Raw genomic sequence first — 14,842 nt, 5'->3', positions numbered from 1 at the left:
AAATGTTTTGATTAGGAATGCCTCACTGGTTTTAAAAGTAATGTGTAAGTTCATTTCCATGGAAATTGTTGGGTTTATTCGGAGTTTACTCTTAGTTTAGAGGGGATTTGATGTCCCTGAAGAACTTTCTTTTAGAGTTCCTAATATAGAAAAGAGCAAATAATGTGATAATAATAGAACAATAAGGGGCTTGAATAAGAATTATCAGAGATTTATCTGTATAACAACTATTTAGATAGCTCATTTCTAGGTTTTGTTTAAACACGAAAAATCATCTGAAATTTGACAAGAAAAACTTAGACAAATCCATGGGTCGAACACGTCCACTTAATAGATATTTGATGATACGCTGGTAAACTAAATAGTTAATTTCTTAACATGTTAGAACTCATGCGCGAGCATTAGCCATAAGGAGTTAAAGTGACGGTAATTTTGGGTTGGATATTATATCAAAGAACTTAGACTTGCGGTTAAGATTTCCACAGTTAGTAGACATTAGGCGGTACAACAATAATCTGAATAGTTCGAACATTACCACAACTCGTCCAGCGAGTATTCAGAGTACGTGTCGAGTTGTTTAATTTCGTTAGTATCTCTAGTTGAAAAAAAAAGGTAAAAATGTGACACAAAAAAGAGAAACAGTTACTGGATAAGACGTCACACATTAGAGATTTAACAATATATTGAAAAACCTAAGTAGCTCATTTCTATAATTTTTATAACTCGTATGAGAGCATAATGATAACTAAAAGGTAGAGTGACGTCTATTTTCGCTATGTTACTACGTTCTTTATGAACGCAAATTCCTTAAAAAAGAAATTAGAAAGATGTTATGGTAATGAGTAACAAGTCAGATATAGGATATTAATTGGCACGACAACAATTTGAATAGTTCACTTCTTGTAAGTGCTTTGCATGCAAACTGAGTTTAGAATTGTTAGAAGAAAATAATCAAGGTCAGAACTCGTTTGTTAGAGGTTTTTATAGAATGAAAATGATTTAAATAGGTCGTGTCTTAGAGTTTTTATAACTCGTTTGCGAGCATTAGTGACCTCTGTCATGGCTGAAGCCTGCCTCTTTACATAATTCGTCATTATTATTAACATTAACCTGAAAATCAAAAAAAGGAAAAAAGAAAAAAGGTCTTAGAATGCCACTAACTTAGATATTTAGTAGTATTTTTAAGTCTAATTTTGTAGCCCATTTCTAGATTTTTTAACTCACAACGAGAATTCTAGTTCATTTTAGTACGTGGTATTCTTTTAAATCTTTGTTAAAACGGGATCATCATCATGGCTTCTACAGTAAGAAAAAATTGAATGTGTCAGTAGCTTTTTGAGGGAAGTCTCACAGAGATACGAACAAGGGGTTCAAGATCTACTGTAAAACGTTAACGAAGACTTCAATAAAACATCTTTAAGACCTTACATATGAGTCCGTTCTCAGTTTACCCTATCAAGGTTTCTAAGTCACGCTTCAGGTTCATCCACAGTGTGGATTATGTGCCACAATGACCTGTGACAAGTAAACTGATACAAAATTGCTTTCTGTATCTCTCATAATGTTGAACTTTTTGTTTTTTAATGATATATTCAGTTTGAGTTTTTCCCAAAAACTGAGCCGTTTTCTTTTGACACCATAATGTATCTTCTTGACGCGACACTCTTGAGGGTTTTTGGTTACCCCCCATGTAAAATAAGGGGTAACAAATATATATTTCCCGGAGGTTAGGAAACATTTTTAAGCTTTTCATTTTCTATCCAAAGACTTCCACCAGGGGTGGGTGGGAGTGACGGTTAGTATTTAAAAAACCCTCAGATATGAAATCTTTACTGCACTGTGATTGGTTTAGAAGTCTCGCACCACCCTTTGTTCTGCCTTTTAGGGTGTTGACTCTTCATGAATTTTTGTCCTTAGTGACTGCTTGTGATATTTCCTTCTTGTCAACCGCTGAGATAACTTAAGAAATTCAATAATTTGCCGTTGCGGTTAAATTTCCTGGGGGACTAGAATTTACGCTCCAAAGTTATATTTCCAGTGAAGGACTCGAAGGTGTAACATGTAGAGATACACAGCTAATTATGACCACACTTGAAAGAGACCATCAGTTAAACCTGAGTAAATCGAGCCACAAACCTGAGTGAAACTAACTTAACTTAAATAACTTAACGTCTGTACAACCCACTGGAAGCAAACCGGAAAATCTTCCCTTCCATTCTACACTCTTCCTCGTGCTACACAGCTAACCTTGCCTCTGGTAGCCTGACACAGTGAGGACGAGCATAAATTTGGGGTAAATGAGAGTAAAATCGAATTAGAATGAAGGAAGGTGTTATACCTTCCCAGAACCTCGCCAATTTTTGCTCGCTCTCTTTTACTCTTCTCTCCTCTTACCGCGAGCCTATCACCAGCTATGCCTTTAACGACGAAAAAAGAGGTTTTCTCACAAATTTAATTCACGCGGATCACATCTACATGAACTGATCATTTTATAAAATGAAACATATGGAGAAAAGGTAAATCAATAGAAGGCGTTCATGCATATTAGCTTGTTAATGAATACTTCTGCAGTTAAACCACTTTTTACATATAATTACAAATACAACATTATTTTGAAATATACTCGAACTTATATTATCTTCAAATTCACCGGTGTCTTCTGTAAAAACTCCATTGACGGGACAAGCTAAGTTTTCAACTCCACCTCGAGACAGAGATTTCAACATTTTAGTTCGCACCTGTGATATACGATTGTGGAACACCAGGGTACGCGTATCGTCGACTCTCAAGTTTCCTATCTGAAATTGCGTTAGTTAATCGTATTCTTCTCACTTTTTTCTTAAGCATGAAATCTTTAATAAACTGTGATTCGTCTAGAAATCTCGCGCCACATTTTTTTCCCTACATACGACTATGTATGAGGAGGGGGGGAGGGGGGGAGGGGGGAAAGGGAAGGGGTGGTATTACATGATAAGTTTTTTTATCAACTGATTTTATAAAGTAAATATGCAGAAAAAATGACGCTACGCCATTGGTGGGAACATAGTAACGTGAAAAATAGAAATAACAAGAGAATAGTACGAGGATAATCAACTTATGGCTTCATTATGTTATTTACTGGATTACAACCAGACATCTATACCTGGGCTCCCTGTGCTAGCCGAATACCAGTCCTGATTCCACTTTGAATCTGACCCTTTTAATAAAGAATTCGTCTCAATTAAGAACTAAGGCACCATTTTTATTGCTAAATAAAAACGTTTCCTATGTAAATACTTAAGAAGAAAGGAAAAGGCAGGATACAAAAATTGTGGCAGTTAGTAGAAAAAAATACGCGGAGCAGATTGGAGAGAACAGTATGGTGCATATGCCTGCTGATGTTAGGGTGTGAAGGGTAAAGATGGTGGTGATTCTGACTCACTAGGTGCATTACTCCCTGAAGTCCAACCACCTCGACAAGACCGTCACAGTGACAAGCTGGGGAATGACCCTGCAAAAAGATTCAAGCAATTTCAATTGTGTGTGGAAAAGAAATCCAGGATTGCCTTTGCTTCGTTTAACTTCGCTTTGCGATTGGTCCAGATAATTCAAGCCACTCTCTGAACCAATCACGGGCAAAACTAAAACCAACAGTGGTTTGGTCATTTGCTACTTCCCGCGCTATTGGCGGTTTGGACAATTCTACTCTTCGCACTTATTGGCTTCTTTATAGCTAATGCGCTGAATCTTAGAGTCTTTTCCAGACCTCATCTTCTAGGGACACCATGTCATGGTTATTTTATCAGTTGTTTGGTGCTAAGAATATGAGCAGATATCACCACTAAATTCATGAAGTACTACATACATCTTCTTTGTCTGGTCCCCATGCATCTGTGCCTGCTCCCCAACTGGCCGGAAAACAAATTAAAAAAAAAAAAGTTAAAGCGCAAAGTTTATACAAAAGAATAAAAGACTTTACAAGTAATGAATTGATAATCGCAAGTCAGCTGCTATCAAAGCAATCTCAGAAAAGAAGCCTTAAAATTTCAGACTTCGACTAGAATCGAACCCGGACCTCCCAGATAATAGTTGGGGACTGCTGCGAAGCCACGTGATGTGAGTGAGACAAATTTTAAAAGGTTGTTCGTTCCCGTAAAGGAATCGGATCATGATTATATGAAACATATAATGTTGACCTACACGAATCATACTTTCACCGGGCATAGAAACTGTGCAGCTTAAATTACTTGTTGAAGCCGATGTGCGGCGATTTTCCTGCAATTAAATTGAAATTCTAACCACTGCAAAATTAATTCGAATTAATTTGATTGACCTCAATTTCAAGCTTTTACTTACCTGCCTATGTTCAGAATTACAATTCCTTCTAGTGTTGGTTGGCTGTCGATGATAAAATAGGCGGCTGTGCCCGAAAAGGGGCAGTATGGTGAAACCCAAACATGAGCCCGCTTGCAGGGTAAACAAAAGGCAATAAGAGGTCTTATAGTCAGCGGTACACCCCTTTTATTGTGATCAGCCATTCAATATCATCGTTCTACAGATTAATCACCTCTATTTCGACCTCTTGAGTAAATGTCCGCGAGTAGCCTTTGACCATTTTCTTTATACCTGCTCTAAAGTAAACTCCTTTGCTATGAAGCCTGAAACAAAAAACAAAAAACAAAAAATAAAAAAAGGGGGAATTAGAGATTCAACAGAGTCGCACTAACAATGAATTGCGGAAGACCAACCCCCATGCCTTTTTTTGGACTAAAAATTTTTCATCAATCTTTACCACTTCCTTGCTTGTTCCACCTTGAAAGCGAGGCTGGGGGGGAGATATCGGGTTATCTCATGTAAATATGGGTATTGCCCTTTAAAGGGTGCAATCTGCACTGGAAAGATTCTGCACCCACCCATATCTGCACCATGGCTTGATTAGCTCGGCCTCGGTCAATTCTCGTGGACACAAAAGTCTAAGCAAATAGTTCCTACAAAGTAAACAACTTCCGTGTAACCTCAACAAATTCTGGTGGGAACTCGTCTCAACATACAGTTTTTAGATATGGAGGGGGAGCGAGTTTAACATACCCTAATAATGGGCCTCCCTCTAAGAGGCTGTACACTTGATAAGGGTTGAGCAGTCTCTGGAAAGCTGTGAACATGTCTGCCCCCTGACCGCCACCACTTTTGGAGTTTACCAGTATTAGAAGGGGTTGGCTTCCAGGGGGGAACAGTCCAGGCTACAGGGGGAAACAAAAAAAAATCAAAATAGACATAACTCCTTTATTGTAGGAAGACAATACCAATATGCAAGAAAAAGAAATCTTGATTCAGGTTGGTATTTTTCAGTTCATCTGTTTTTTAAAGTATATCTAGGAAATGCTCTGTAGAGAGAACACAGTATTCGCTTTATATTTCCCATGGGCACTACCAGTGATATAATAATGTGTTTTATTGTGTATTATTAGATACATGAACTGAGCTCTAGGATTACTAGTAACTCACCACAACTTGAAAACACACTTTTCACCTCACAAAATTCCATGGCTACAAAACAATTACAAGAAAAAAGATGAGAACAACCAAAAGCCTCCCTTTGAGTATTTGCCCAAGGTGTCATCCCAAGGTGTCATCAATCTTGTAAAAGGGCCTCTGTCACTCTTAAATAGCCAAAAGGACATGGCAGTTGGTCAGGGGAACGAGGACTCCCGAAACGTACATTAGCCTCTTGTAAAATAAAGATACTTGTTTAGAAGCATCTAAAAAACAAACAAAACAGAACTTACTTTCTCCTAGAACGTTGCCAATCAAAATTTTGTACTTGCTTGTGTCAAGGCCAACTGGGAGACTACCAACACATATGCATACACTGCCCAAGGGTTCTATGTTTTGCCTCGGGTAGAATCTTGTGAGTTTCATTTTCCTTAAAGACTTCTACAAAGAAAAGAAGTACATTAACTTTTATAAGGAGTCTAACACCTTCAGACGAATACAAGATCTATTATTTATCATTAAAAATCACCTTGCAGTTATCAAAGGAAGTTAATAGGAAAATGGGTGCAAAGACATGAAACTATGGAAAGCAAAGTTGTCACCACCTTACCACCATACATTCAATGGCTATAACTTAAAAATAAGAAAAGTGGAAGGTAAAAAGGCAGAGGAGCCCCTCACCCAGATAATTAACCCTTTACACCCAAAGATCAGTGTGCATATTCTCCGTGCTGTTTTCTATACATTTCCTACAGTGCTGACATGGAGATTTTGCTTAACAATCAAGAGCTCTGGTATTTGTTGATCATTATTTAATTCTCATGACCTCAATGTTTGATTCAGGGGTGATACTGTAAGGAGAAATTAGATGTTGGTCAGTCTAAGGGGTAAAAGGGTCAAACTATTATACTGTTTAATACTACATAACCACATCTACTGTTGACTTACTATGTGAGAGGTTGATGATTCTCTGTTGGCTTCTGTCCTTCAAATGACAACCAATAAGTTTTCCAAATGTACTTCCTATTAGTTTTTATTTACAAAATTATATTACATTATGATTTGTGTATTGGTAAACAAACATTAAACTGTTTGTCTCATGATGTCAGAATCAGGCGAATTGATCGATCAACATCTATTTAATCCATCAACACCTTCATCAGGTGATGAGGTTGAAAGTTGTTGTGTCACTACTTGTAGCATCTTGGTTTGTAATTATTGGTGGGTTATAGCTTGCTGTCATTGGAGTATTTTGATACTCATTAATTATTCCCTTAAAGGTCTACTTTGTTACTGATCAGCTGTTATGCTATTTGATAGTAAGCATTTCAATTCCATCATCTCTATTGACGTATTAGATTTGTGTATAAGTTGAACAGTTAAAGTTAATATCTAACCCTCAACCACCTTGAGTGTTGTACTATGAATATTGACAAGTTTTCATGCAGAAAGCTAATGAGAAGACAGGTCCTTAATGGTCGGCTAATGGTCGATTAAATGAATATTAGGTTATATTGTTTGATTAAGTATCAAATTTTCATGGCTGAAAACATAAATATGTATCAATCACACAATGCAGTGGACTGATATGTTGATTTTTCAAGTACAGTGTATAGGGGCCATCTGATTACATCAATCAGAAATATAAAACTATGTAAAACCATACTATGTAAACTTGGCATCATTTGATTCCTTATCCACTTACCAAGAGATAATATGCAGACCTCCTTCCCTGAAGAGTTTAAGTGAGATGTGTCTCTGTATTGCCTTCTTTAAGTGATGCACTGTCGCATTTTGGATGACAACTACAGCTGAAAGTTTATTAAAAGGCATATAAAATTATATATATATATGGAGTGGATCTTCCACTATGTTCCCCAAATTTTTTCACCAAAGAGAACCATCACTTCTGGATGCGATGGAGAGTCAATCTTTTTCTCCGATTCTTCTGGGCTCTCTTCGTCCGCCATATTGAGTTGAGGTTCATTCCCAGGCTTTCTCGAAGTACAAGAAGAGTTGCGCCTGCCTCCGCTTGCCACGATTAGATTACAGCCGACATTTTATTACACTCAAAGATCGCGTAAATTGGATGATGATCTCCAATGAAGAACAACTTAAGATTGTTGTTCTGTGGTACTTTTTTTTTTCATGTGGGTATGCTGCTGGAGCTAAAAAGAAGAAGGATCTATAAACTAATGTTGAGGTATGTGAAGAGATTGAAATCTCAGACAAGCTTCTTGCGCTTAAATTAGTTTCTTTGTGATCGATCGGGTGCTAATTTCTGCAATTTTGAATTTGGATTTTATCTTTCTTCGAAAAAAAAAAGCGAGCATTTATTAAGTCTGTGAAATCGATATTATTTGAGGGAAAATTAACGAAATTTGTCGCGATAACCTACCCGCGCGGATTTTGTTATGCAGTCGAGAAAATTAGAAGCTTATGTTTTTAATTTTGCATACGTACGGTACGTACGGGAGGAGTTTGGGTGAACTTCATGGCAAAATATGTTATACTGAAAAAAAATCGATATTCGTTTGTCAGCCAAAAGTGGGTAAGCTAAAGGTTGTTGAAATATCGATTAAACTGTTGATATGTATTGTGCATGCCAGTTGATAACACTTCTGTGGTAAATGTGAACCAGAGGATTAGTCCTTCGCAGGCGAAAGATACTAAAATATCACGCGATATTTTTTTTGTCCTTTTATCGCGGTATTTGTTTCATCGATATTTAAAATAATATTTTTTCAAGCGCTCCACATGGAGAAAAAGTGGAAAATTAAATAACTAAGAACATTTTTGCTTTTTTTGTTCAAATACATGCACACTACATAATAGTCTGGGCTATTTGAGAAGGAGTGTCACGACAGGTGGTCTAAAGTGATGCTAGAAATTAATAATTTATTACAAATCTCGTCTCCTGGCAGCAGTGATTAGGCTAATATCATGGCTTTGATCTTCTAGTTTACATGAAATATAATTTGTAAGGACTTAAAAGCATAGATCTCAACTGGTTCACATGTGATTCATACAACGTAACTCATACAATGTAACAATGAATTGTATTCATACATATACCAATCTAATAAGCACAAGATTTTAATTGTAATATGTATCAGAGAAATAGTATGATTTGTGCATTTCTGAAGAGTAGTTCAAATACCTGACTGTGTATATATTTTTGAATTAAGACAAACAAAATGGAGTTGAGAGGGGAAATTCCTTCAGTCTCATTAAAACATTCACTAGATTTTTCATTCAAAGTATGGTTTTGAAACTCAGTAGAATATGAGTGACACAACAATTTTGTTAAGAATATTCTCAAAATAGTTGTAAACAAAAAAAAGCTTGGGCCACTATAATTTTAGCATTAGAAGAGATGGTCTGCACAGTAATCTGAATATCCTCTGATCTGTGATGGCTTTTGGTGTTCTTTTCAATGAAATATTTTATTGCCAAATTTGGAAACTGGTGGGCAATGGACATAATCAAGTAGATTGTGTTAAATTAGATAAGTATTGTAAATATAATTAAGTGAGGGGGCAAAATCAAATCCAAGGAATTAAAGACATTACTTAAATTCCCTCTGGGGTTTGCACAGAATGCAGTTATTTAATTTCTTAAATTATAGAAACTTTCACACTAATCAGGAAAGAATGCAAAAATGAAGGCTAATTAAGTAGATGAAATTTTGAGTTTTTTAAGAAGTCTCACTCCTTGAATATTTAATACTTCCAACTTGTGCATAATTGCCACATGGACAGACTTTCCATGAAGTATTCTATATATGTGACCTTTCCATTTCAGTAAAAGCCTGCTACCTGTGAGGACAAAGCAGATAATGACAACATTGTTTCTGTTCACTATACAGCATGCACATGTTTGACTTCATGTTGTTTGCTTCTTACTTGAAAGCATTACAGTGAATTCCTAAGGAAAGGATGTTCTCACATCCTTACATTTTTCAAGCCAGAAATTTGAACCAAAATTGTTTTAACCACTTGGATGCCAAGCTGTCATTAATAAATAGAATTTGGCATCCTCTCCCTTTAGCTTTCTGTTATCATTTTAAATTAGACTGCCTAAACAAAAAGACAAAAATAAACTGTCAAAAAAAAAACAACAACAACAACAACAACAACAGCACAAAGTAAACAACAAAAAAAGTAAAAACCTGTTCTCAATTCTTATTAAAGATGTAGCTATTGCAAATGTTTGAATTTCCTTAATTTGTTGAATGAACTCTTTTAGGGTACACTGGTGAATGGACAAATGTTCGACTCATCCCTGGCAAAAGGAAGGGAGCCACTTGACTTCCAGTTGGGCAACGGGAAGGTTATCAAAGGTAACTTGCATCAGGACCTCTGATTATTTTGCTATACTATCAGGGTGATTTAATTTTGGATTCATAAAGCCATTAAGCCAAAGTTATCAGTCAAGTGCTCTCTAGAGCAAAAAAGGTAAAACATTTTAAAATCATGAGCTGATGAGAACACAGTTTGGCAACAATTAAATTGCATAAAGCATGAGAACACTAAATGAGCATTTGACAGGCAATTGGTTTTATTTTTAAATCTGATTTGTTGAGAATATGGAGCAAGTGTTCTTGGCCAATCACATAGAAACTTGAGGTGAAACCATAAAATTAAACTTAGTTACTGTCAATACTTATACTTAGTCAAATGAAAATTTTTCTAATTGCAATATTTTGACTTCTTTTACTATCTGGTTTCTGATTCTTTTTTAAAAGCTCTTAGTTAAAACCATTTAAGAGATGCGAAGATATCCCAATTCTTCATTTCATGTGAATGAAGTATTCTCTTGACTCGTGATTTGTGAATTATTTAGCGACTAGAAGTTTACTTACAACTATGTGACACTTTGTTGGTGATGTATACATGCATAGTGAGGTATAAAAATTATAAGGAGGAAACATTAAAAGCTAAACTAGAAAGGAACCACTGTGTCCTCAGTCAAGTGTTCTGGTGAATTTGATTATATGAGGTTACCTTTTGTGATATCTAATGTAGACTGAGCATCATTGAAAATAAAAACCAAAGTGTAATTACTGTACAGTGATTTTAGATATTTGAAATTCATATATTTGCACTGCGATGAAGAAATGAATTTAGGAGATCCTCACAGCTAAGAACACCACTGAACTAGTAGTTGAAAATGGGACCTTAAAAAAATTCAGGCCCGTATGGGATTTGAACCCATGACCTCTGTGATACCAGTGCAGTGCTCTACCAACTGAGCTAACAAGCCAACTGGGAGCTGGTCAATATGTTGGGTCCAAATAAACCATCCAGGTGATGAATAATAATGACTTCCAATATTTTGAGTTCTTCTTTTGCCTGGTTGGTAATACTTCTTTTAAAAGCTCCCAGTTAAAGCCCTTTTAGAGATGTTAAGATTTCCCAAATTGTGATTTTATGTGAACTGCAGTGACAGAAAGTTCACCACTTTACAAGTAATTGCCACCTTAACTTTTCCACTTATTTCTGTAATTTTTTTTTTACAGGTTGGGAGATGGGTATAAAAGGAATATGCATAGGGTAAGATTTAGAAATATTACAGTATGCGTATAATGATTTTAGATATATGAAATTCATATATTTGCACTGCAGCGAAGAGATGAAATTAAAGGATCCTCGCAGCTAAGAACTCTACTGAAATGAGTAGTTGAAAATAGGACCTGAAAAAAATTTCAGGCTTGTACTGGATTTGAACCCATGACCTCTGTGATACCAGTGCAGTGCTCTACCAACTGAGAGCTGGTCAATATGTTGGGTCCAAATATACCATCCAAGTGCTATACATACTACAGTATGTGATAAAAAACAACAATAAGGTCAAATATTTTCATCATGAGCAGGTTTTTGTCATTAGCAATTAGTGCCATTGAGGAAGGGACTTCTTCTAAAATGGGTCTTAGCTTAGCAGGATTTCCTCAAGTGAAAAAAAAATACCTGCTCAAAATTTTACTTCTAAGCGACAAGTTGGGGTGCAAAAAATTGTGCCCATGGATGGATACTATTTTCCAAGTTCTATTAATTTGAAATAAGCTATTTGCAAACATAACTGACAACAAGATTGGCATGGCAACTTTTAAGTAAAACTCCCTTTGGGCTTCATAGCCCCTTACTGTCTTAACTGCCTTTCTTATTCTTCTTTTCACATTGTTTATTCTCTACAAATAAATTCAAAAACCCTTTTGGTTGATCATTTTTGTGGCTCCCTCAAATGAGTTTAAAGAAGCGGTGCTCAGGCTGATATTTTTCAACAGTCCTCAATTCTACTTTTTCTCTTTTCAGTGAAAAAAGAAAATTGATCATCCCTCCTCACCTAGGGTATGGAGCTCGTGGAATTCAGAATGTTATTCCTCGTAAGTAAATGTTGATTGTAAAAATGACCATGGGGGAACTAAGGGGGCCTATAAATACAGAAAATTGCCCGCGCACAAGTGCAAGTCCTGATTTATGACACAAGTGATATTTGGGAAGTTTACTTAACCCTTTAACTCCCAAGATCTGATTGTTAATTCTCCCCTGTAGCTGCTACACATTTCCTTATAAATTAGTTATGAGAACTTGATGCTAGATCAAGATAGCAGCTTCTACCTGATAAGTTTGAATATTCTCATTACCTGTTTGCTGAAGAATGTATGGATATTGTAGGGAGAAGTTTTGTGTTAATCCCTTCTGGGAGGTAAAGGGTTAATTGAACTTGGACGACCAAAACATTTCAGAACGTCACAAGCAGCCATTAATCATTAAATGCAAAAGCAGTTTGTATGATCTTTGATTTTTAAGTCATTTTTCAAATCTCTTTGTATGTCCTCAGCACACATTACTTAGAATAAGAAATTTCCAACAAGTTGGAAAATGCTCATATTTTCTTTGTAATGGCAATTTGATAAAATAATTATGACATTTCAACCAAGTTTAAAGTTTTTTGAAATGTTTAGAACTTAGCATTTTTTGTTTGTCTTTAATTCTGAGCACATGTAATATGTAAATCTTGTGTTGCAATCTATAACTTATTAAATTTTTATTGAGCATGAGTCATTGACCAATCATGAACAAGATATCTATTGGATATGTGGTAATAGCCAAATAGGGAAAAATTTCTTTTAAATTTCTTGTTATAACACAGAATGGGAATGGTTAAGAAGCCTTTTCTTTTCGCTCTCTTAGCAAGATTTCTGCGCAGCCCCATTCTTCATTATGCAGATAGTTTATGGATAAAGAAAATAATGGCAGAAACAATATTTTGCCTTTAGGACTACAACTTTGATTTGTTTTAGAATAGTATGGGGTTATGAAGAAATCTTTCTGCTAATCATGATATTAATATCATTCTACGTTACTGAATAAACAGCAAATCCTAACATTTTCTTATTTTTGCTCTATTCACACATAGCCGACTCTGTACTAATTTTTACCACCGAGCTCATGTCCATTAAGAGGAAGTCGCTGTTCGATCCAAAGTTACTGCTGCAAATAGGATTTTGGCCGCTCCTGGCTGGAGTGATTTTGTACTATCTGTATAGAAAGGCATCTAAGAAATCTGGAAAGCCTGAAACAAAGTCGAGCAAGAAAAATAAAAGGAAGTAATAAAACTGTGAACCTTTTTATTTATGAGGTTATTCGTAAATGATATCACAGTATGCCTCTTACTCGGCATCAGTTGACTATGACACGATTTTGTACCCTAATTTGGGAAACTTTCCATGCGCAACGCTTGAAGTTCGTTGACCACTCTGGAGCAATCAGCGTAGAAACCAGAACTCGGTTAGTGATTGATAAAGGTGACAATCAACCCTTTAACTCCCAAGATCTGATTGTCAATTCTCCCCTCTAGCTACTACACATTTCCTTGTTAATTGATTACGAGAATTAGGTGTTCAATCAATAATAAATAAATTGTACCTGATGAGTCTGAGTGTTCACATTACCTGTTAGCTGTATAATATATGAATACTAGAGGGAGAAGTTACTTGGTAATCACTTCAGGGAGTTAAAGGGTTAAAGAACATTGCCTGAAGCGCGGGCAAACGCGACTGACCAAGTCGCGACTAGCTTTTAATTTAGATTTGATTGGTTGAGAGGATGGTGCGAGTTTTCTGGACCAATCACAGAGCGCAGTAAAGCAAACCCAAAGCGAACTTGGCTTGCTTTTGACACTTCACACTTACTTTAGACACCGAAAGATTACTCTACATCGGTATTTTCTTAAGAACCAGCCAAATAATCTATCGGAAAGTATTATCCGCCTCTATTAACGATTTAACAAATAGAGAAGCCTTGACTGTGCTCTGTTCTGTTATAAAGCACGCAGGAAGCGGCTAGAGCACGAAAAAAGTGTAGGGAGAAACACGAGACGTAGTCCCACTTCTTGCTTTGCTGTGATGACCGGAGATCGCCATGATAAGCGAACCGCGATGGACTTCAGCATGATCATATTTACTCAGACACCGTCATGATTAGTATGAATTTTAACAGTTATGCCAGTTTGGTTATATTTTTCATCATTTCTGTTTTGTTTTTGAACTCTGAACTTTATATACTATACGAGTGTTGGATGTGTTTGATTTTTATTTCCTTACGTAAGCTTGCAATCTAACTGAGCGTGAAAATCTTTATCGGAATGTCTATTTTGTTTTTCCTTTGAGGATTTTCGTATCTGCTCACGTTTTAATAACGTAAATTACGGCGCCTGGTATGTTTACAAACCTTTCTTTGGTTCTTCTGTTGCTACTTGCCAGCTCGCTTGTTCCGAAATTTCACTTTCAATTATCGGAAAAAAAGCTAAAAAGAAGTCCCGGAAAAGGTCGAACATAATACACTTTGGCAGATGGCTTGACAGATTTAGCTCAGTTCTATGCTCTATACTCTCATAGAGCACGCTCTTTCAACCAATGACAGCGCGCGTTATATCCGAACTTTATTATAATATGCAATGGTAATGCTACTCACTAAATGACATGGAAAGTCACGGTTAGTAGAATTTATTCGTTTGCTCGTAATGGCGCTTCTACATCTTATTTCCTTCCCATGGTTACCTGAAGAGATAACTTTACAAGAAACGAGGGCATTTAATTCAGCTTTCGCTCACTGAATTCTTTCAGTTTCTGATGTGGAAGCCCGAATTAAAAGAAGTTACCGAAAGTTTAGTTTAGAAGAACTCATAACTATGCTTAAATTTTGTTCACCGAAAACATAAGGAGGATCCGGGCTTTAAATAACTGAACGTGAGAATTATTAATTAAAATGCTAATAAATACCTCTCCAAGTCATTTTGCAAAGGAGTAAATAATACCCATGGTGTTTAGACGGCGTGTCAAATGTTATAACCCAATAAATGATAC

General features: G+C 36.1%; 2 protein-coding genes across 2 annotated transcripts; one reads left to right on the top strand and one right to left on the bottom strand.

Moving 5' to 3' along the window:
• Positions 1-4,518: 4,518 nt before the first annotated feature.
• Positions 4,519-7,456, bottom strand: LOC136281181 (uncharacterized). Its single transcript, XM_066167428.1, has 6 exons — positions 7,178-7,456; positions 6,421-6,457; positions 5,766-5,913; positions 5,485-5,526; positions 5,068-5,219; positions 4,519-4,637 (listed from the first exon to the last, which is right to left on the bottom strand). Exons 1-6 carry the CDS (start codon positions 7,303-7,305, stop codon positions 4,629-4,631), a joined length of 516 nt encoding a protein of 171 aa, XP_066023525.1. The 5' UTR covers positions 7,306-7,456; the 3' UTR covers positions 4,519-4,628.
• Positions 7,457-7,521: 65 nt separating this feature from the next.
• Positions 7,522-14,616, top strand: LOC136281184 (uncharacterized). The gene is made up of 5 exons (XM_066167433.1): positions 7,522-7,675; positions 9,721-9,814; positions 10,994-11,027; positions 11,787-11,857; positions 12,895-14,616. Exons 2-5 carry the CDS (start codon positions 9,742-9,744, stop codon positions 13,086-13,088), a joined length of 372 nt encoding a protein of 123 aa, XP_066023530.1. The 5' UTR covers positions 7,522-7,675; positions 9,721-9,741; the 3' UTR covers positions 13,089-14,616.
• Positions 14,617-14,842: the final 226 nt, after the last annotated feature.

This window comes from Pocillopora verrucosa, chromosome 5 (assembly GCF_036669915.1).
Source record: "Pocillopora verrucosa isolate sample1 chromosome 5, ASM3666991v2, whole genome shotgun sequence".
Classification (NCBI taxonomy): domain Eukaryota; kingdom Metazoa; phylum Cnidaria; class Anthozoa; order Scleractinia; family Pocilloporidae; genus Pocillopora; species Pocillopora verrucosa.
This window is presented reverse-complemented; position numbering and strand designations above follow the sequence as displayed.